General features: G+C 40.7%; 1 protein-coding gene across 1 annotated transcript in view; it reads left to right on the forward strand.

The window, feature by feature from the left end:
- Positions 1-23,607, forward strand: part of LOC117513496 (double-stranded RNA-specific editase 1-like) — a 150,704-nt gene that overhangs the window by 115,706 nt on the left and 11,391 nt on the right. Inside the window, exons 6-8 of the mRNA XM_034173672.1 lie at positions 3,317-3,471; positions 13,716-13,884; positions 15,129-15,310. Coding sequence (XP_034029563.1) covers positions 3,317-3,471; positions 13,716-13,884; positions 15,129-15,310 — 506 coding nt within the window. The remainder of the gene's footprint in view (positions 1-3,316; positions 3,472-13,715; positions 13,885-15,128; positions 15,311-23,607) is intronic.

The raw sequence follows: 23,607 nt of genomic DNA on the forward strand, positions 1-23,607 counted from the left end.
CCCATCCCCTGAGCAAGCACATTGAGAATAGTGTTCAGGAAAAAAAAATCTTCCTCAGAATTTTGAGTATCACAGGGACCCTCAAGCACACCAGACTCAGTTTGGTGACTGTCCTTACACATATTCTGCACCTCCCTCATATACTTCTCTGCCACCCCAGGCTTCCTCATACAATACCACAGCTTTCTTTAAGTCCACTAACAAACATCTCCTTCTGGCCATCTCTACACTTCTCCATCAGCACTCTCAGAGCAAATATTGCATCCACAGTGCTCAGTCTGTGTAATTTAAAGCTACTGTAATCATACTGAAAATAACAGAAAATTCTTCTTTGAACATTGCTGGTCTTTGATGGATAAGATGTTGAGACATGAATTTCATGCTTTTCTGTGCATCGAATTTCAGATTATTAATCCCCACTTGTAGCACCAACCTGTGACAGACTAATGCAAAATTCAGCAGGCAGCTTTTTGTTAATTTTTCTGCATCATTAGACCATGTTTCATGGTTGTTAGACTTAATCATCTTAACAACATAAACACATGAGTGGACATCTTGAATGTATGTGCAGGTTCTGGTGCAGATGACACTAATAACCAAGACAGAGGTTGAAATTGTAGGTTTAAAATATGATGCAATGTTGCATCAAAGTGCAAAGGTAGAAATGGTCATAGTCCATTGTAGAATACTCAGTACATAGATATAGATTGTGGGAATGTATGAATTTTGACTGCCTGGGACACCGACCTTGGACAAGTTCAAAGATGAGTAACCTTGACCTATTCTAAGGGGTCAAAAAGTCACATTCTTTCTACACAGTCTTTCATTGATTAGATGCTCATACGGCCAAGGGTATTTTTGCATTGCGTTATATTTTCATATTTTGAAAAATTCAGAGTGATGGACTTCAGAATAGATCATAGGTATCAGTGTTAAGTGTTTTGCCTTTATTCACTGGGTATGCTGAAAATGTTGGAGGTCTGTAGGACAAACAGGTGATTTTGGGTGAATTTTATAAATTGTGAGGGGGGGTATTTTTGACATATTTCATGTCATTTGCATTATGAGGTACACCCACTTTACGCAATCATCACAAAATTGTAGGATTCAACTCAGAGATCCCTGATCATGCCATGCACAATTTTTCCAGATTATTATGTCCGTCAATAAAGTTTGTCAGTTTGAACATGAAATATCTGTATTCAGTTGAATACAGGTTGAAGAGGATTTGCAAATCATTGTATTCTGTTTTTATTTACATTTTACACAACGTCCCAACTTCATTGGAATTGGGGTTGTCGATGTAGCGATGAACTGTTAACTGACAAAGATTTGCTGAAGTGTTCCTGGGCCCATGTGGTATGATCCTTTACACAATGATGTTGGTTTTTAATGCAGTGCCGCCTGAGGGATCGAAGGTCACGGGCATTCAGTGTTGGTTTTCAGCCTCGTCGCTTACATGTAGAAAGTTCTCTAGATTCTCTGAATCTTCTGATTATATTATGGACTGTAGATGATGGAATCCCTAAATTCCTTGCAATTGAACATTGAGGAACATTGTTCTTAAACTGTTTGACTATTTTTTCACGCAGTTGTTCACAAAGTGGTGATCCTCACCCCATCTTTGCTTGTGAATGGCTGAGACTTTTGGGGATGCTCCTTTTATACCCAATCATGAGTGTCCTCAGTTCCCAAATGCTTATTGAGTGTTGTTAGAAGGACAGGTGATGTAACACAGTGGTAAACATACCACTGTCCCAGCTTTTTTGAAATGTTTTGCAGGCATCCATTTCAAAATGAGCAAATATTTCCACAAAAACAATAAAGTTTGTCAGTTTGAACATTAAATATCTTGTCTTTGTAGTGAATTAAATTGAATATAGGTTGAAGAGGATCTGCAAATCATTGTATTCTGTTTTCATTTGTATTTTACAAAACGTCCCAACTTCAGTGGAATTGGGGTTGTAAAATCCTGGATCTGAACTGAGGGGCCCGAATGGACAGTGAGCTAGAAGACCTGAGGCAGGTGTTGCATGCTGCAGTCATCATATGAAAGGCCCACTGATGGTGTGTACGACCCCTGCCTGTGGTGTGATGCCTGTTACAGCTACACCCTTGAGTGCAAATGAAGGTCGACTACGGCAGTTGCAAAACAGACTATGCTCAAAGATTGGATCTGAATTGATGTTGTGGCAGATGTCATCACCTTTAAGCACCAAGTTCAGTTTCATTGTTATTAAGAGAGCAGGAGGTGATCATGCTAAGAACAGTGGACCCAGAGGTATATAGAGTTTGCGATGAGTTAGAAGATATAATGAATACATTTGCTACATTAATGGGTGTGTGCGTGTGTGTGTGTGTGTGTGTACAGATATAAGTCTTTATGCAGTGTGGCATGAGGTGCCACTGTGGGGCACCCCACAGCCATGGCAAGCAGCACAGGCAGAGTACTCCATCCCCCACAGGAGAACACATGTGCCACAAGAGTCGTAGCTCTTGTTATCAGGTGATGAGGACCACAGAGAATGCTGACCACCCACCCCATGAAGAACTACACCCAACCACCCCACAGGCAGGAGGAGACCAGTCCTGTGGATGTGACATACAGGACACAGGCGTACAAACAGGCCCACAAACCTCATAGAGCAGACAGACCAATGTCCCTCATGAGACTACCCACCAGGGCAAGAGCTGCCAACACCCCAATACACCCTTGTACCCTCAGAGGCACAGGACCCTGCACCATACTAGCCACTGAGGTAGCAACCAACACCACCCAGGAACCTCATCCAAACAATGGAACTGCCATCACCTTTCACCCGCAGGGATTGAGAGGGGGTGGTGGGATGGTGCAGGAATCACAGAGGACAGGCATCCAGGGACAAATGAAATGAAAGCCCAAGCCTCCCACCAACTGGCATGAGTCACCTCTCAGGTGGCAAACCATGCCCACATGCATGTGCCCAACGCAGAGCACTGGAGAATGAATGGGGACACTATATGTAGGGACCATAACTATTTTTTGTGTTATGCTGTAAACATGTTTATTTCTGCTGTAAAGTTTGACATTTTAACAAGGGGTCTGTGGGGGTTGACCCACTTCAGGATCCTCCCTCATGTAACCATTCATGGAAATGCATGTAACCTGCAGTTGCAATGCAAATTAAGCTCTTACACTCCAACTAAGTGTGTTGTCAATATCATTCTCCATTTGGAACCAACTCTAGTGAAAGCGTGGAATGAATCTCAACTTGATATTTGAACTTGTTTGCCTATTTGAGGAAATTCTGAACAGCCTGTCATTGTGTTCCTCCAGTAACAATGAAGAGGAGCAGCAGAAATCGGTCTTCACCAGGTGTGAAAACAGATACGGGTTCCAGCTGAAGCAGAACATTGAGTTCCATCTGTACATCAGCACCTCTCCTTGTGGCGATGCTCGCATTTTCTCACCTCATGAAGCTGGAGTGGAGGGTGGGTGTTCCAATGGCTCTGATTAAAGTTCAGATTGCATGTGGTTGCAATTATGCCATAAAGTTATCCTTGACCAGATAAAATTTTCATTAAAAAAGAGAAAGATAAACCTAAATGGTTTGTGTGGGTTATTGCACCTTGATAACATAAGCATGTGCGTACGACAATGTATGACGCAAATTTGTGTCATACATTGTGTCCATTGCTCATGTTGTGCCAGTGGTTACTTATACTGTGTTTACATAGGTACGAGGGCTGTCCGTAAAGTATAGGTCCTTTTTATTTTTTTCAAAAACTATATGGATTTCATTCATATGTTTTTACGTCAGACATGCTTGAACCCTCGTGCGCATGCGTGAGTTTTTCCACGCCTGTCGGTGACGTCATTCGCCTGTGAGCACTCCTTGTGGGAGGAGTCGTCCAGCCCCTCGTCGGAATTCCTTTGTCTGAGAAGTTGCTGAGAGACTGGCGCTTTGTTTGATCAAAATTTTTTCTAAACCTGTAAGACACATCGAAGTGGACATGGTTCGAAAAATTAAGCTGGTTTTCAGTGAAAATTTTAACAGCTGATGAGAGATTTTGAGGTGATTCTGTCACTTTAAGGACTTTTCACGGTGCGAGACGTCGCGCAGCGCTCTCAGGCAGTGTCATCAGCCTGTTTCAAGCTTAAAACCTCCACATTTCAGGCTCTATTGATCCAGGACGTCGTGAGAGAACAGAGACGTTTCAGAAGAAGTCGGTTTCAGCATTTTATCCGGATATTCCACTGTTAAAGGAGATTTTTTTAATTAAAGACGTGCGGACAGGTCCGCGCGTCGGGACGCAGTCGACGCGGTGCGGCGCACAGGAAAAACACCTCCGTGTTGATAACCATTTGTTAAAATCCAGTTGGCTTTTGATGGGTTTCAGTGGAGTGAGTATATGAGAAATTGTTTATCAGCTGGAGATGTTCCAACTTGTCCTTAAGGCTTCCAGCAGAGGTGTTTTTCCTGTGATGGAGCGTTGCAGCGGCTGCGAGCCGACGCTGCAATCCGCCCGCACGTCTTTCATTAAAAAAAATCTCCTTTAACAGTGGAATATCCGGATAAAATGCTGAAACCGACTTCTTCTGAAACTTCTCTGTTCTCTCACGACGTCCTGGATCAACAGAGCCTGAAATGTGGAGGTTGTAAGCTTGAAACAGGCTGATGACGCTGCCTGAGAGCGCTGCGCGACGTCTTGCACCGTGAAAAGTCCTTAAAGCGACAGAATCACCTCAAAATCTCTCATCAGCTGTTAAAATTTTCACTGAAAACCAGCTTAATTTTTCGAACCATGTCCACTTCGATGTGTCTCACAGGTTTAGAAAAAATTTTGATTAAACAAAGCACCAGTCTCTCAGCAACTTCTCAGACAAAGGAATTCCGACGAGGGGCTGGACGACTCCTCCCACACGGAGTGCTCACAGGCGAATGACGTCACCGACAGGCGTGGAAAAACTCACGCATGCGCACGAGGGTTCAAGCATGTCTGACGTAAAAACATATGAATGAAATCCATATAGTTTTTGAAAAAAATAAAAAGGACCTATACTTTACGGACAGCCCTCGTATATGTAGTTTTATAATAAACATAATATCCTGTACTTATTTGTCCACTTTACTTGACATGAAATAGGATTAAATATTGCTTATATATTATATATAAAGCAATATTATATATATATATAAGCAATAAAGCATTTCAGGTGTTAATTTGTCTAATTTTTCCGGGAAATTCCTCGTGAAGCTGAAATTAACTGCTTAAGGACACCATCGCAGAGAATGTAAGGCAAATAAAAAAGGGTTTATTGGCCACCCAAAAAATGCAAAACAAAAATGCTTGACAGACTTAGTTTCAGACAAATAAGCTTGATCAAAAACTGGCAGTTGGTCAAGTGCGCGTATGATATGTACGTGCAACAGCGATTCTAAGGGAAGCAGCAGATCCAATCCAAAAACATGTAAAGTTCAGTAAGACAGTGTTCATATCAAACAATCACTACAAAATAGCAGACAAAAATCAATAACCCTTATGGCAGCTAACATCTCTAATAAGAAGTAAAAAAAAAAACACATGAAGTATGCGTGGCAACAAGGATGCTAGAAAGCAGTGCCAACCTAATACAATCTGGCGAAGAAGGACCACTCCAAATGTGGTTAAACATGTGACTAAACAATCAAACCTAGAAGTGCAGAAACATATGTGAAACCGGAAGGGCAGAAACAGGAAGACATTAGTATTCTTATGAGGACAAGATGTTAAAAATGAATCAATACAATGCTGTTGATGGACTTTTCCTCTCAATTTTACCACTACCTTTAAGCCTGGTTTAGTTACTAGTACTAGATGTTAGAATCCTTTGGTAATCGGCACAGCCCTCCACTCTGCTTGCCCTCTGATTCCAATCTCCTTTAATAGCCTAGTGGTGGAACTTGCTACAAAGCCCCTGCAACCCACTTCCACTGGATGCACATATACCTTCCAGGCCCGGTCCTCTGCTTCAGTAGAAGTTTGTATATCGCAACCTTTTCCTTTCAAATGCCTCATCGATGGCTTCCTCCCAAGGGACTGTCAGCTCCACAATGAATACACGTCGGCAGGATTTGGACCAAAGGACTAGGTCTGGGTGCAGGTTGGTCACTGCAATTTCGAGTGAGAATGTGAGCCTCTGATTTAGGTCTAACCACATGTCCCAATCTCAGGCTGCATTCAATGGACGTGTGTCTGGAGGCAGTTGGTTGTTCGGCCATTTTTCCCCTTCACAGATCAATCAATCAATCAATTTTTTTTTTATATAGCGCCAAATCACAACAAACAGTTGCCCCAAGGCGCTTTATATTGTAAGGCAAGGCCATACAATAATTATGTAAAACCCCAACAGTCAAAACGACCCCCTGTGAGCAAGCACTTGGCTACAGTGGGAAGGAAAAACTCCCTTTTAACAGGAAGAAACCTCCAGCAGAACCAGGCTCAGGGAGGGGCAGTCTTCTGCTGGGACTGGTTGGGGCTGAGGGAGAGAACCAGGAAAAAGACATGCTGTGGAGGGGAGCAGCGATCGATCACTAATGATTAAATGCAGAGTGGTGCATACAGAGCAAAAAGAGAAAAACAGTGCATCATGGGAACCCCCCAGCAGTCTACGTCTATAGCAGCATAACTAAGGGATGGTTCAGGGTCACCTGATCCAGCCCTAACTATAAGCTTTAGCAAAAAGGAAAGTTTTAAGCCTAATCTTAAAAGTAGAGAGGGTGTCTGTCTCCCTGATCTGAATTGGGAGCTGGTTCCACAGGAGAGGAGCCTGAAAGCTGAAGGCTCTGCCTCCCATTCTACTCTTACAAACCCTAGGAACTACAAGTAAGCCTGCAGTCTGAGAGCGAAGCGCTCTATTGGGGTGATATGGTACTATGAGGTCCCTAAGATAAGATGGGACCTGATTATTCAAAACCTTATAAGTAAGAAGGAGAATTTTAAATTCTGTTCTAGAATTAACAGGAAGCCAATGAAGAGAGGCCAATATGGGTGAGATATGCTCTCTCCTTCTAGTCCCCGTTAGTACTCTAGCTGCAGCATTTTGAATTAACTGAAGGCTTTTTAGGGAACTTTTAGGACAACCTGATAATAATGAATTACAATAGTCCAGCCTAGAGGAAATAAATGCATGAATTAGTTTTTCAGCATCACTCTGAGACAAGACCTTTCTAATTTTAGAGATATTGCGTAAATGCAAAAAAGCAGTCCTACATATTTGTTTAATATGCGCTTTGAATGACATATCCTGATCAAAAATGACTCCAAGATTTCTCACAGTATTACTAGAGGTCAGGGTAATGCCATCCAGAGTAAGGATCTGGTTAGACACCATGTTTCTAAGATTTGTGGGGCCAAGTACAATAACTTCAGTTTTATCTGAGTTTAAAAGCAGGAAATTAGAGGTCATCCATGTCTTTATGTCTGTAAGACAATCCTGCAGTTTAGCTAATTGGTGTGTGTCCTCTGGCTTCATGGATAGATAAAGCTGGGTATCATCTGCGTAACAATGAAAATTTAAGCAATACCGTCTAATAATACTGCCTAAGGGAAGCATGTATAAAGTGAATAAAATTGGTCCTAGCACAGAACCTTGTGGAACTCCATAATGATGAAAGACGTTGGTTGGCGGAAGGTAGTCTGGGCTTCTAGGGGCATGGTGTTGATGGTTAACCTCTTGCTCTCCAGTGCAGCGGCCAGTCATATAGCACTTGCTTGTGGCACCAGGTGTATCTGCCTTGGATAAGCCTTGTCTCGCATCCCATTAGGATGTGTTTTAGGGTTGCTGGGGCAAGACACTGGAGACAGGCCAGATCCTCTCCAAACCAGAGATGCAGATTGGTTGGAGAGGGTAGGACATCATATGAGGCTCTGATAGTAAAGCTCAGCATATTAGACTCCATGTTCCACAGCTCACTCCAAGTGATCTTCCTCTTCTCAACACCATCCCACCTCATCCAACGGCCTTGCTTGGCTTGGGACACAGCTCTGGCACACCTGTCCTCTTCCTCCTGGTGGCGCACCTCATCAACCATCAGTCGCCAATGTTCAGTTCAACTAGCCTTCTGCCAATTCAATTTTCAGTTACAATTCATTTCATTTATATAGTGCCAAATCACAATAAAGTGTGCTTCACACAAGTAAGGTCTAACCTTACCAACCCCTAGAGCAAGCACACAGGTGACAGTGGTAAGGAAAAACTCCCTCTGATGATTTGAGGAAGAAACCTCAAGCAGACCAAATTCAAAGGGGTGACCTTCTACTTGGGCCATGCTACCAACACAATTGACAATACGTATATACAGGAAATTTTGGGAGTCCATGTTGGTGCACAACACGGAAGGCCTGCAGGAGAAGACACCCACACCCATCTCTGGATGGAGCCACACCTCCATCCATGTGGTTGTTGTTGCTGCTCACAAACCTAGGCCCCCTCTGCCATGTTGGACTTGGCCCACAATGTCATGATGTCTTATAGCAGACTTTGCCTGTGCCACTGCTGCACCTGACCTCCATTTTCTCCCTGTGGCTAAAGTGGGAGCAGCAGTTATGACGAGAGGATCTCAGGATTCTGTGAGGTCATTTCAAGCCTCACTTTAAAGCATTTATACTCTTCCACCAGGCTTGAGATTTGCAGGGAGAGGTCTCCATTTCCATAAAGGCCTATGCTACTGAGGCACCTGGGTAATCCTAGCCATTTCCTTACATGCGCATTCACCAACCGCTCCAGCCGATTGTTGAGGGATAGGGTGACCTCATAGATGGAAATTGATCACGAGGAGGGTCAGCAGCCCAAACTGAAAGCACCAGAGCTTTAATTTACCTGGCAGAGCTGTGCTATTGATCTGCATGAGGCCACTGATGGTATCCTGCCTGAATCTTTAAGATCTGAGTTGTACCACTAACCAAGGCTTTTGATGGGCTTCTCCAGGATAGTTGGTACTGGCTCAGCATTGATGTGGAACCTCTCATTGGCAAGCTGGCCCTTGACGATGGAGGTGCTGCGAGATTTGCTGGATTTAATCTCCATTCATGCCCATCTAATGTTTCCCTGGAGTTTGTCCAGCAGGTGTTTGGTTGTTGTCATGGTCATCATGTCATCCACATGCACCCTGATTGGAAGAAGCCAAAGCCCCGCTCTTCAGGCATTCCCCTCCAACCACTCATCGAGATGCTCTAATGATTATCTCCATTGCCATTGTGAAGGCCAGTGGGGAGATCCTTAAACTCTAATTGGGACAGGTCAAGACTGCAGGCAAGGCAGGCTAGTCCAGTATCCATACAAAGTTCAAAGTTCTTTATTAATTTTGTCCCTTAGAAGAAATTTGGCTTGGTGCATGAGGGGAGTTCTACTGCACAAACAATAAAACAAGAACAACATTTAAAACAATGAAAACCACAAAAATGTAAATACAACCAACAATAAAATAACCTTTAAAACAGTGAAAATGAGCATAAAATCACTACAACCAACCAACTATAAATTACTAAAACAACACAGCCATTTAACAACTTAACCATTTGACCAGAAAGATGTGCAAAATTTAGCCCATGAGAGAAAAGGTAAGAAAAAAGTGCAATTTTAAACTTGTTCATTGATAAGCTTAATGGACAATGGAACAAATGAATGTTTGGACTGGTTACATTTGCACAGAGGAACGCGATACCTTCTTTCTCCACAGCCATGGCTTTGTATTTTGTGCAGAATGTGGTTTTGCATCATCTTGTTGAGAAATGTTTGGGCGTTCCTGGAAAAAGTGTTGTTTTCAAGACAGCTTACGTTACTTTAAAATCTCAATATACCTTTCTGCATTAATGCTGCATTCCAGAAGTGTAAATTCCATTTTCCAAGGGCACTGACACAACCCCATAGCACGACAGCATGAATCAAATGACAAAGATCCACTCAGCTATTATATAAACCCACTTATTCCAGGTAAGGGACATGGGGGCTGGAGCCCATCCCAGCAGTCACTGGGTAAGAGGCAGCATACACACTGGATGTACCACCAGTCTATCGCAGGGCCACATATGAACAAACTCATCCACACACCTATAGTCATTTTAGAGTCACCAGTTCACCTAACTTGCATGTCAGCACGTGGAGGGAACCTACAGTAACACGGGGAGAACATGCAAACTTCACATAGAAAGACCAGGTGGGAAGTGATCCCACAACCTTCTTACTGTGAGGCAACAGTGCTAACCATTAAGCCATCGTGCTGCACCTTATTTATATATTTTACACCATTGCTAACCCTAAGTTGCCCCATTCCAACTTTTTAGGAATCTGTTGCAGGCCTGAAATTTAGGAAAGAATGTGAACACATATACAAAGTTGACCACACAAAACATGAAATGTTAGGGGCTATTGAGAATTTTTAAACCTAACCCAGAAAAAGTAGGGTGTGGTTAACCATCTTTTGCATTCTGAGAACCCAACATTTCTCCAGAATGTGTGACGTTTTGACTAACTGGGTGCAATGCTGAGAAATGTTGGTTTCTCAGAATGCAAAAGATGGAGAACCTTACTCACACCTTACTTATTTAGGTCAGGCTCAAAACTTCTCAATCGCCCCTCATATCTTGGGTTGATATAGTCTGTAATGCAACAGAAGACAAAGCAAAGGTAAGAAGCATTGTTTTATTATTATTTATTTGTTTGTCTGTTTATTAGTTTTCCATACCGCATTTTGGAAAAGGCGTCTCACTAATTTAGAAGATCTTCACTTAGCCTGGAAAAAGAGTTTGTTGCTCTATAAAAAAGCCCTCCATAAAGCTAGGACATCTTTCTACTCATCACTAATTGAAGAAAATAAGAACAACCCCAGGTTTCTTTTCAGCACTGTAGCCAGGCTGACAAAGAGTCAGAGCTCTATTGAGCTGAGTATTCCATTAACTTTAACTAGTAATGACTTCATGACTTTCTTTGCTAACAAAATTTTGACTATTAGAGAAAAAATTACTCATAACCATCCCAAAGATGTATCGTTATCTTTGGCTGCTTTCAGTGATGCCGGTATTTGGTTAGACTCTTTCTCTCCGATTGTTCTGTCTGAGTTATTTTCATTAGTTACTTCATCCAAACCATCAACATGTTTATTAGACCCCATTCCTGCCAGGCTGCTCAAGGAAGTCCTACCATTATTCAATGCTTCAATCTTAAATATGATCAATCTATCTTTGTTAGTTGGTTATGTACCACAGGCCTTTAAGGTGGCAGTAATTAAACCATTACTTAAAAAGCCATCACTTGACCCAGCTATCTTAGCTAATTATAGGCCAATCTCCAACCTTCCTTTTCTCTCAAAGATTCTTGAGAGGGTAGTTGTAAAACAGCTAACTGATCACCTGCAGAGGAATGGTCTATTTGAAGAGTTTCAGTCAGGTTTTAGAATTCATCATAGTACAGAAACAGCATTAGTGAAGGTTACAAATGATCTTCTTATGGCTTCGGACAGTGGACTTATCTCTGTGCTTGTTTTGTTGGACCTCAGTGCTGCTTTTGATAATGTTGAGCATAAAATTTTATTACAGAGATTAGAGCATGTCATAGGTATTAAAGGCACTGCGCTGCGGTGGTTTGAATCATATTTGTCTAATAGATTACAGTTTGTTCATGTAAATGGGGAATCTTCTTCACAGACTAAAGTTAATTATGGAGTTCCACAAGGTTCTGTGCTAGGACCAATTTTATTCACTTTATACATGCTTCCCTTAGGCAGTATTATTAGACGGTATTGCTTAAATTTTCATTGTTACGCAGATGATACCCAGCTTTATCTATCCATGAAGCCAGAGCATACACACCAATTAGCTAAACTGCAGGATTGTCTTACAGACATAAAGACATGGATGACCTCTAATTTCCTGCTTTTAAACTCAGATAAAACTGAAGTTATTGTACTTGGCCCCACAAATCTTAGAAGCATGGTGTCTAACCAGATCGTTACTCTGGATGGCATTTCCCTGATCTCTAGTAATACTGTGAGAAATCTTGGAGTCATTTTTGATCAGGATATGTTATTCAAAGTGCATATTAAACAAATATGTAGGACTGCCTTTTTGCATTTACGCAATATCTCTAAAATCAGAAAGGTCTTGTCTCAGAGTGATGCTGAAAAATTAATTCATGCATTTATTTCCTCTAGGCTGGACTATTGTAATTCATTATTATCAGGTTGTCCTAAAAGTTCCCTAAAAAGCCTTCAGTTGGTTCAGAATGCTGCAGCTAGAGTACTGACGGGGGCTAGCAGGAGAGAGCATATCTCACCCGTGTTGGCCTCTCTTCATTGGCTTCCTGTTAATTCTAGAATAGAATTTAAAATTCTTCTTCTTACTTATAAGGTTTTGAATAATCAGGTCCCATCTTATCTTAGGGACCTCGTAGTACCATATTACCCCATTAGAGCGCTTTGCTCTCAGACTGCAGGCTTACTTGTAGTTCCTAGGGTTTGTAAGAGTAGAATGGGAGGCAGAGCCTTCAGCTTTCAGGCTCCTCTCCTGTGGAACCAGCTCCCAATTCAGATCAGGGAGACAGATACCCTCTCTACTTTTAAGATTAGGCTTAAAACTTTCCTTTTCGCTAAGGCTTATAGTTAGGGCTGGATCAGGTGACCCTGGACCATCCCTTGGTTATGCTGCTTTAGACGTAGACTGTGGGGGGGTTCCCATGATGCACTGTTTCTTTCTCTTTTTGCTCCGTATGCATCACTCTGCATTTAATCATTAGTGATTGATCTCTGCCCCCCTTCACAGCATGTCTTTTTCCTGGTTCTTTCCCTCAGCCCCAACCAGTCTCAGCAGAAGACTGCCCCTCCCTGAGCCTGGTTCTGCTGGAGGTTTCTTCCTGTTAAAAGGGAGTTTTTCCTTCCCACTGTAGCCAAGTGCTTGCTCATAGGGGGTCGTTTTGACCGTTGGGGTTTTTCATAATTATTGTATGGCCTTGCCTTGCAGTATAGAGCGCCTTGGGGCAACTGTTTGTTGTGATTTGCCGCTATATAAGAAAAAAGTTGATTGATTGATTGATTTTCCATACCGTTAAAACTTTTCTGATTTCACATTCTGTATTACTGTACATTTGTTGTTGCAGTCCACAATTATGACAATCTATTCAATGAATTTGACATTCCCAGTGGATGGATGTGAATACAGTTAAAAACAGTAGCAAAAAATATGGATTCAAGGAAAACTGAGAAAATATATGGACTTTATTTGTCTGTTAATTTTGTTGGACACAGAATTGTGGTTTTCATTTGGAAAAATATGTAATTTCCAGAAATAAAATAGTTTAAATTTACCATTGCTGTGTTGCCTGTTGAAAAACTTAGGATACAGACCATATAACACACTGTTCAGGGACCTGAATTTCACGTTTGTGTTAACAATTCCAGAAAAATTTCCTATGTTAATATTATTACTACATTTGATGCATCAAGAGTGACACACTTATATGTAAATGTTTATAAACTATTTGTGTTGCTTTATATAAAATCTAAGGCTAATTTAAATCAATACTATTCATGTTGCATATTAATTTTCACAAGGTCCACAGCACACGCTAACTAAATAAATTCAGTATAATCGCAATTCATTTCAATTCCTTTGGGTCTACAAACACCACTGTAGCATGTAGAAAAAATGTACTAGATGTCTGTTCATAATTATTTCTTTGTTTCATTATGATTTTGTCCCAGATCATGGAGATAGACATCCAAACAGAAAAGCTCGTGGGCAGCTCCGCACTAAAATTGAATCTGGGGAAGGAACCATCCCTGTACGCTCCAGTAACACCATTCAGACGTGGGACGGGGTTCTTCAGGGCGAAAGGCTTCTTACCATGTCCTGCAGTGACAAAATCGCCAGGTGATGTGATGGTGTGATATGATGGTATTACTGAAGGTAGCTGTTAGCATTATTAAAGCCCAACAGATTTTTTGGGTGCCAATCCAGCTGTCAGAGAGTAAAAATTTGACAATACCAATTTATCTGCTGATATATACATAAAATATGGCAATTAATTATCAAACCCTTATGACACAGATGTATTTGAGGCTTGTTGTTTTGCAGTTAAAACATGAGCGTTCTTATCATTAACATCCAACCAAGGTACATTAAACTGCACTCACACTGCCTTCACTCAGATTGGCAGTCGGCATGTTGCATGACTCACCATTTGCATATAACAGGCCTTGTCTATTTTGACCTCCCTAAATGGTAAATGGACTGCATTAATATAGCGCTTTTCCATCTGCATCAAACACTCAAAGCACTTTACAATTATGCCTCACATTCACCCATTCACACAAACACACTCACACACCGATGTCAGGGTGCTGCCATGCAAGGCGCTCACTACACACCTGGAGCAACTGGGGGATTAAGGACCTTGCCCAAAGGCCCTTAGTGATTTTCCGGTCTGGCTGCCTAGCAACCATGTCTTTCTTGTTGCAGTAAAATGTCCTTTGTTACCGAAATGAAAGGCACCTGGTTGCTTTGCAGTTGTCTCTTGTAGCTAATGTGACTAAGAGGTAATGGGGATCCCAGCCATCCCATTAGAAGCAATGCTGTCAGATTGCCACAATATTCACAATATGAAACTTATGGAAACTTATCCTTGCCCCTCTACTGTGGCTGACAACAAGCTACGTAATGACACCATTTCCATCAGCCAGTGTTTTTCTGCATTGTTTATTCAGTAAAATAAAAGGCAAAAATGATGTCAATACAGATATGTTTGTGAAAGACTCATATCAGTCGATATTACAACTGATATATTGGCCGGGATCCAAATATTATGATAATAACCAAACCAGCCTTTTCTGTGCCCAACACTGGGATGCTGCAATCACTCCTTTGCTCTGGAAGCTGCTATTCTGAAGGTGCCATTTAGTCTTGTAGAGCTAAGATTAGACTTCTCTATTAAACATCATGGAGCCACAAGCATCTGGTGACTTTTGAAATCAGGATTATATTTTCAGATTAAGTCCTTTTCCTACATTGTCTTCTTGTGTAAACTATGAGAATACCATGTCAAATTTAGATGAAGTTAGATCGTTGTGGCTATCTAGGCTGATAGAATGAACTCTTTCATTGCTCTATCCCCGCAGATGGAATGTGGTTGGATTTCAAGGCTCATTGATGACCTACTTCACTGAAACAATGTACTTCTCCAGCATCATCCTGGGCAGCCTCTACCACGCAGACCATCTCTCCAGAGCCATGTACCAGAGGGTTTCAGAGATTGAAGAACTGCCGCAGTCCTTCAGCTTAAATCGACCACTTCTCAGTGGTGAGAAGCACCAAGTACAAATAGAAATTACTAATTTCTACTGATCTAATGTTCTCCAGACTGTCCCTCCTAATGTAACATTAGCTACTGTAGCTAATTCATAACATATCTTCAATCTTGTGGAATATCAGGAGAAAATGAGAGATTAATTTAAGACCAAAGACAACATTTTATTACCACTAGATCTTGAGATAAACCCAATATGAAAGCTTCTGGAGGGGAAAACAAAAAAGCAGTATAGCCTTCACCTCTCTGTGGCATAACATCAAAATGGTTATACATACAAGTTCTTCTCTGTAATTTGACAGTAGCCTAAGAGAGGATTTGATTGATGGGGTGGTAGAGCCATCAGCTTTTGTTTAGTCATGGCAATAACATGCGTAAAATGATGGTTGCCATGTACAGTGTGTCAACAACAGGATCCTTTAGTAATGGTGGAATTACTGCAATGAACAGTTACTTACTGCCTACCAGTGGTGGTCACACTTCCGATAATCCGATAACAGATAATTATCGAAGATAATGTTTTCATTATCAGATTATCTTTTTAGATAACTTTAAAAAACATTATCGGATCAATTATCTTCCAATTAATTTTTGTTCGATAACTTTTAAACCGATAAAATAAACAAAGCTGAACAACAACAAGCATTGTTAAAATTTAAAATCAGTTCAGCACCCACCTGTTAAAAGTTTTTTAACAGACGCACAATAATAACCTCTGCAAACAGAAGAGAACTGCTTGTATGAAAAGGGCCTTGATCCTCTACAGACAAAGAAGAAACAGCCAAAAAATAAAAACAAAAAACATTTCCTTTAACACCATACCGATATGCTGGCAATATCACCTAAGTCATCCAGAGGCATACATTTTTAAGTTATGGTTCGAATTTTAACCAAACTAATTTTGGACAAGTTATTTAAAATTACTGTCATGTCTGAAGTTTTAGAAAGTGAAAATATCAGATATATGTTTTAGTTTTAAAGTAATGTGCTAATTTTTAAGGTTTTGTGAGCACATGCTCTGCCCCGCAGTGCATTATGGGTACGATGATGTAATCTCAGTACGTCACGACAAGATAACTGCATTTCAGACACTCTGTTCAGGCTCCACGGACAACAGCATTAAACTCTAGTGCCTAAAACTCTCTTGAATACATTCTCTGCGTTTATAGACGTTGGTTTTATATTTGCGTGTGTTAAATTCCATGTATTTTAAATGTAGCAGACAGGGATTAGCTGGAATTTTGTTTTCAAGGCCTCTACTGCCATGTACTGGTCAGTAGTGTTCGCCCTAAGTACTAAGTGTCTGGGAACCAGTAGATGGCAGTGTTCTATTTATTTTGACCCCGGTTATATCAGATGATTGTCAAATCAACTTTTTGGCTTTGGAAATGGCTTTTTTTTTTTTTTTTTACAAATGAAGTTTTAAAACAAAACAAAACAACAGCAAAATAATAATAATAATAACATTACAAGCCAGCTCTGCAGTGTTTGCACAGGCACAGTGCAAGCGTTTGGATGCTTGTAGCTTTCAGCAGCAGGAAACCCTCATGACGGCTGACCACAATAATATATCAAACAGGTTTGATTCTCATTTGACCATACGATCGACGATCAGGAGGTGGTCGTCAGATGTTGACCGCAGCTTGATACTCCATGTACACTACACGATGCAGGATGCACGATTAACCTGAAACTCGGTCCAAAAAATTCCTGCATGAAAAATCATATCGCACAGTGTAAAGCATGTTTTACAACATCATAAAATGTGCGCACATTCTCTCCACATGCAAAACATTTTGCGATGACACTTGCAGGGCTCCGTAAAAATGCCTGTTTTTACAAATAAAAAAATGGAATATTTTACAAAAGCACATTTATCTTTAAACACCAACACACGACAGACGTCACATTAACATGTTGGTTTACATAATGAATGACTGAACCAATCAGTGTTTAGCAGAGCACTTTTACCCAGAATCCTTTGCGATCTGTCTGTTTGTTACAAAACCTCAGAATTAGTGCATTATTCAACATTAAAAGATATATGTTATATTTTTACTTTTTACAAATGACAGAATTGACATTAATGGAGTTATTCTATCGGTATTAATGTTATTTATAAATCAAAACCATAACTCAGCATGACTTTATTTTTCAAGACCTCCGCCTGACCGGAGTAGTGTAATTGATAGAGAGCTGGCGTTATGGCTGCTCTCAGGATACCTCTGTGCTGGGAGTGCTGTAGTAAGCAAGCGCTTCCAGCAAGAGCAGCATGTTGAAAGAAAAAAGTGTGGTCTCATTGTTTGGGTCTGTTGTTACTTTTAATATTACTAGAAACTATTAAACTTGTTGTAGTTGTAAATGTGCCAGAGATAATATTGGCATTTATCTGTAACTTCCGATACATTTTTGGGTGGTTTATTTTTTTTTATCAATCAATCAATTTTATTTATATAGCGCCAAATCACAACAAACAGTTGCCCCAAGGCGCTTTATATTGTAAGGCAAGGCCATACAATAATTACGTAAAAACCCCAACGGTCAAAACGACCCCCTGTGAGCAAGCACTTGGCGACAGTGGGAAGGAAAAACTCCATTTTAACAGGAAGAAACCTCCAGCAGAACCAGGCTCAGGGAGGGGCAGTCTTCTGCTGGGACTGGTTGGGGCTGAGGGAGAGAATGCTGTGGAGGGGAGCAGAGATCAGTCACTAATGATTAAATGCAGAGTGGTGCATACAGAGCAAAAAGAGAAAGAATCATGGGAACCCCCCAGCAGTCTAAGTCATGGTTCAGGGTCACCTGATCCAGCCCTAACTATAAGCCTTAGCAAAAAGGAAAGTTTTAAGCCTAATCTTAAAAGTAGAGAGGGTGTCTGTCTCCCTGATCTGAATTGGGAGCTGGGTCCACAAGAGAGGAGCCTGAAAGCTGAAGGCTCTGCCTCCCATTCTACTCTTACAAACCCTAGGAACTACAAGTAAGCCTGCAGTCTGAGAGCGAAGCGCTCTATTGGGGTGATATGGTACTATGAGGTCCCTAAGATAAGATGGGACCTGATTATTCAAAACCTTATAAGTAAGAAGAAGAATTTTAAATTCTATTCTAGAATTAACAGGAAGCCAATGAAGAGAGGCCAATATGGGTGAGATATGCTCTCTCCTTCTAGTCCCCGTTAGTACTCTAGCTGCAGCATTTTGAATTAACTGAAAGCTTTTCAGGGAACTTTTAGGACAACCTGATAATAATGAATTACAATAGTCCAGCCTAGAGGAAATAAATGCATGAATTAGTTTTTCAGCATCACTCTGAGACAAGACCTTTCTAGTTTTAGAGATATTGCATAAATGCAAAAAAGCAGTCCTACATATTTGTTTAATATGTGCATTGAATGACATATCCTGATCAAAAATGACTCCAAGATTTCTCACAGTATTACTAGAGGTCAGGGTAATGCCATCCAGAGTAAGGATCTGGTTAGACACCATGTTTCTAAGATTTGTGGGGCCAAGTACAATAACTTCAGTTTTATCTGAGTTTAAAAGCAGGAAATTAGAGGTCATCCATGTCTTTATGTCTGTAAGACAATCCTGCAGTTTAGCTAATTGGTGTGTGTCCTCTGGCTTCATGGATAGATAAAGCTGGGTATCATCTGCGTAACAATGAAAATTTAAGCAATGCCGTCTAATAATACTGCCTAAGGGAAGCATGTATAAAGTGAATAAAATTGGTCCTAGCACAGAACCTTGTGGAGCTCCATAACCTTAGTCTGTGAAGAAGAGTCCCCATTTACATGAACAAATTGTAATCTATTAGATAAATATGATTCAAACCACCGCAGCGCAGTGCCTTAAATACCTATGGCATGCTCTAATCTCTGTAATAATATTTTATGGTCAACAGTATCAAAAGCAGCACTGAAGTCTAACAGAACAAGCACAGAGATGAGTCCACTGTCTGAGGCCATAAGAAGATCATTTGTAACCTTCACTAATGCTGTTTCTGTACTATGATGAATTCTAAAACCTGACTGAAACTCTTCAAATAGACCATTCCTCTGCAGATGATCAGTTAGCTGTTTTACAACTACCCTTTCAAGAATTTTTGAGAGAAAAGGAAGGTTGGAGATTGGCCTATAATTAGCTAAGATAGCTGGGTCAAGTGATGGCTTTTTAAGTAATGGTTTAATTACTGCCACCTTAAAAGCCTGTGGTACATAGCCAACTAATAAAGATAGATTGATCATATTTAAAATCGAAGCATTAAATAATGGTAAGGCTTCCTTGAGCAGCCTGGTAGGAATGGGGTCTAATAGACATGTTGATGGTTTGGATGAAGTAACTAATGAAAATAACTCAGACAGAACAATTGGAGAGAAAGAGTCTAACCAAATACCGGCATCACTGAAAGCAGCCAAAGATAACGATACGTCTTTGGGATGGTTATGAGTAATTTTTTCTCTAATAGTTAAAATTTTATTAGCAAAGAAAGTCATGAAGTCATTACTAGTTAAAGTTAAAGGAATACTCGGCTCAATAGAGCTCTGACTCTTTGTCAGCCTGGCTACAGTGCTGAAAAGAAACCTGGGATTGTTCTTATTTTCTTCAATTAGTGATGAGTAGTAAGATGTCCTAGCTTTACGGAGGGCTTTTTTATAGAGCAACAGACTCTTTTTCCAGGCTAAGTGAAGATCTTCTAAATTAGTGAGATGCCATTTCCTCTCCAACTTACGGGTTATCTGCTTTAAGCTGCGAGTTTGTGAGTTATACCACGGAGTTAGGCACTTCTGAAGATAACTTCTTATTATCGAAGATAACTTTTCAGTTATCTGACTATCTGTTATCAAAGTTAATTTTTTGGTTATCTGTGCCCACCACTGCTGCCTGCAATATGAAAGAATGGCCAGGTAGCACACTTTTCTCATCCAGATTACAGGTGCCACAAGATTGAGGACCTCAGCAACTGGAAAAGGCAGATGGGATGCTCACATTTCCTCTGGCTGCACCAGATAGATGGTGTAGCGTAAATAAAATTAATAATTTGCAGTTGTTAAACTTTAAACTTTTGCCACACACAGCAACCACAGAAGATGTAGCAAGTTTAAATATTCAATAATTATTAAAGTCAAAATTGGATTAAATTGGACTGGGCCTAACCAGTGGGGACCAAAATAATTAATTTTAAGGCTTAATAATTATTTGGAACAGTATTTAATTACCTCAAAGTTATCAGGGCACCACCTATGTTTTAAAGACATCGGAAATTTAATTTAAACATTATTAATCAATCAGTAAGCAATAATCCTTAATCAGTCTCAACTCATTAATCAGTCTCAAATTTAAACGTCGTAACTTCTACGATACGACTTATCAACACCGTTGCCACCTGAACACAATGAAAACCACGGCATTTACAATTATACAAAGAAATTAACAGGTTAATAGCATTTTGAGTGTATGAACAATGATTAAATAATTTTATTATGAACACATTTTGTTCCTTATGACACATTGAAAGAAAGCAGGGAAATAAAATTTAAGGAATTAAGTAAATTAATCTGACTTGAATTTAGTGCTGAATTTTGAACCGAATTATTATTATTAAGAAAATTATTAAAGAAATCAATCAATCAATTTTTTTATATAGCGCCAAATCACAACAAACAGTTGCGCCAAGGCGCTTTATATTGTAAGGTAAGGCCATACAATAATTATGTAAAACCCCAACGGTCAAAACGACCTCCTGTGAGCAAGCACTTGGCTACAGTGGGAAGGAAAAACTCCCTTTTAACAGGAAGAAACCTCCAGCAGAACCAGGCTCAGGGAGGGGCAGTCTTCTGCTGGGACTGGTTGGGGCTGAGAGAGAGAACCAGGAAAAAGACATGCTGTGGAGGGGAGCAGAGATCGATCACTAATGATTAAATGCAGAGTGGTGCATACAGAGCAAAAAGAGAAAGAAACAGTGCATCATGGGAACCCCCCAGCAGTCTACGTCTATAGCAGCATAACTAAGGGATGGTTCAGGGTCACCTCATCCAGCCCTAACTATAAGCTTTAGCAAAAAGGAAAGTTTTAAGCCTAATCTTAAAAGTAGAGAGGGTGTCTGTCTCCCTGATCTGAATTGGGAGCTGGTTCCACAGGAGAGGAGCCTGAAAGCTGAAGGCTCTGCCTCCCAGTCTACTCTTACAAACCCTAGGAACTACAAGTAAGCCTGCAGTCTGAGAGCGAAGCGCTCTATTGGGGTGATATGGTACTACGAGGTCCCTAAGATAAGATGGGACCTGATTATTCAAAACCTTATAAGTAAGAAGAAGAATTTTAAATTCTATTCTAGAATTAACAGGAAGCCAATGAAGAGAGGCCAATATGGGTGAGATATGCTCTCTCCTTCTAGTCCCCGTCAGTACTCTAGCTGCATGTTGATGGTTTGGATGAAGTAACTAATGAAAATAACTCAGACAGAACAATCGGAGAGAAAGAGTCTAACCAAATACCGGCATCACTGAAAGCAGCCAAAGATAACGATACATCTTTGGGATGGTTATGAGTAATTTTTTTCTAATAGTTAAAATTTTGTTAGCAAAGAAAGTCATGAAGTCATTACTAGTTAAAGTTAATGGAATACTCAGCTCAATAGAGCTCTGGCTCTTTGTCAGCCTGGCTACAGTGCTGAAAAGAAACCTGGGGTTGTTCTTATTTTCTTCAATTAGTGATGAGTAGAAAGATGTCCTAGCTTTACGGAGGGCTTTTTTATAGAGCAACAGACTCTTTTTCCAAGCTAAGTGAAGATCTTCTAAATTATGTATAAAAGCCACCTTGTACCATTTAACCAAGCCCTGCTGGAACCTTTAACTTAGCTGATCCTTTGAAGATGTGGAACGATCCAATCTCATCCATCTCTGATGGCAGGGTTCGCCCTGAGCTTGCCTGGTTCTGGGGTTGAACCGCTGGTTTTCCCCGGTGATACCAGGTGCAGTTTCAGCTTGGTTTGCCGGCAGGATGGCTGAGGCACTCAGCAAGTCTGTCTTGACTTGTTTGACCACGGATGAAAGGATTAGCTGTTTGTTAAAAACTGGTACTCTGGTGTCCTCAAAAATGTGTGGAACCAGATTAAAAGTCTTTGTGAAATTAGAAAAAGTTAAAAGTTTGAAAGCAACATTAGAAAGATCCAAGAAAAGGAAAAAAGACACTTTTCTGTAACACTTTTCTTATTCTGAAAAGCTCAGCGAGGAAGTTATCTTCTAAAAGTGAAAAATTTGACAAGCTTTAAAAGTTATCAGGCTGACATGTTATTAAAAGTTAACAAAAGGCATGAAACAACGGATGAATCCATGTGGTAACTTTTATTTAACTGGCCCTGTTTCAGCCCTAAAGCGCTTGCAAAAAACAAAAAGAAGTCAGAGAGAGAGAGAGAGAGATGAGGGAGCAAAAGAAAGGAAAAAAGACAAAAAGCGGCCCAAGAACACAAATGTTCTGAACTTTAAAGTGGACTTCACATCATAAAACTCCACCCACTTGGGTGTGTAATTTCACTCATGTTTCAGATGCCGAGAGACTCAGAGAAAACTTCATAAACTTAGACATTATATTGACATACATTTTGTTCTTAGGATCCTTTTAACTGAATATAAGATTATAGAGTTCCACAAACACATCCTACGAATGAGCGATTGATTACAGGAAAGCGTTTCATCATGGAAATGTTGGGGAAAGTGTAATGCACGGACCCACAACAGGGGGCGCAAATGAATGGTCAATAGATAGTCCAATAAATACAGTTTATTGTGGCAAATGTGCACAACAGGTCGAATACTGCTTTTAGACAATCAATTACAAAATACAACAGGTGACGTGTGGGCAGGCCCGAGGGTAGGAGACGCCTATCCAGAGAAGAGCCGGGGCCCACAAGGTTCCGCCGCCAACGAAGACCTGCAGTACACTGAAGCCTCCAAGTCCCAAGTCCCCAGGTGGCCTCTACTTCAGCTGTCAGAGCCGGTACTGCTGGCAGGAACAAAAACAGGTGGGTGTGTGGACACCCAGTAAGCAGTCAGCAACTCATTTAAGTTCCTTTTGTGGAAGAATCTCCACCTCCGACATAAAAACACAGAAACGTGCAGAGACCGACTATTACTTCTCTGGTTTGGAAAGAGGAGTGAAGTCCGTCACTCTTCAACATCCAAAACCCAGCTCCCAGCTGATTTGAAAATAACAGGTCCTCCTGCAAAGGTTTCAAAGAAAGACAATGAGAAGTGCGTTGAGCACAGACACGGCTGAGAGTTTTACCTCAGTGGTAAACTG

Source organism: Thalassophryne amazonica, chromosome 1, assembly GCF_902500255.1.
Source record: "Thalassophryne amazonica chromosome 1, fThaAma1.1, whole genome shotgun sequence".
Lineage (NCBI taxonomy): Eukaryota > Metazoa > Chordata > Actinopteri > Batrachoidiformes > Batrachoididae > Thalassophryne > Thalassophryne amazonica.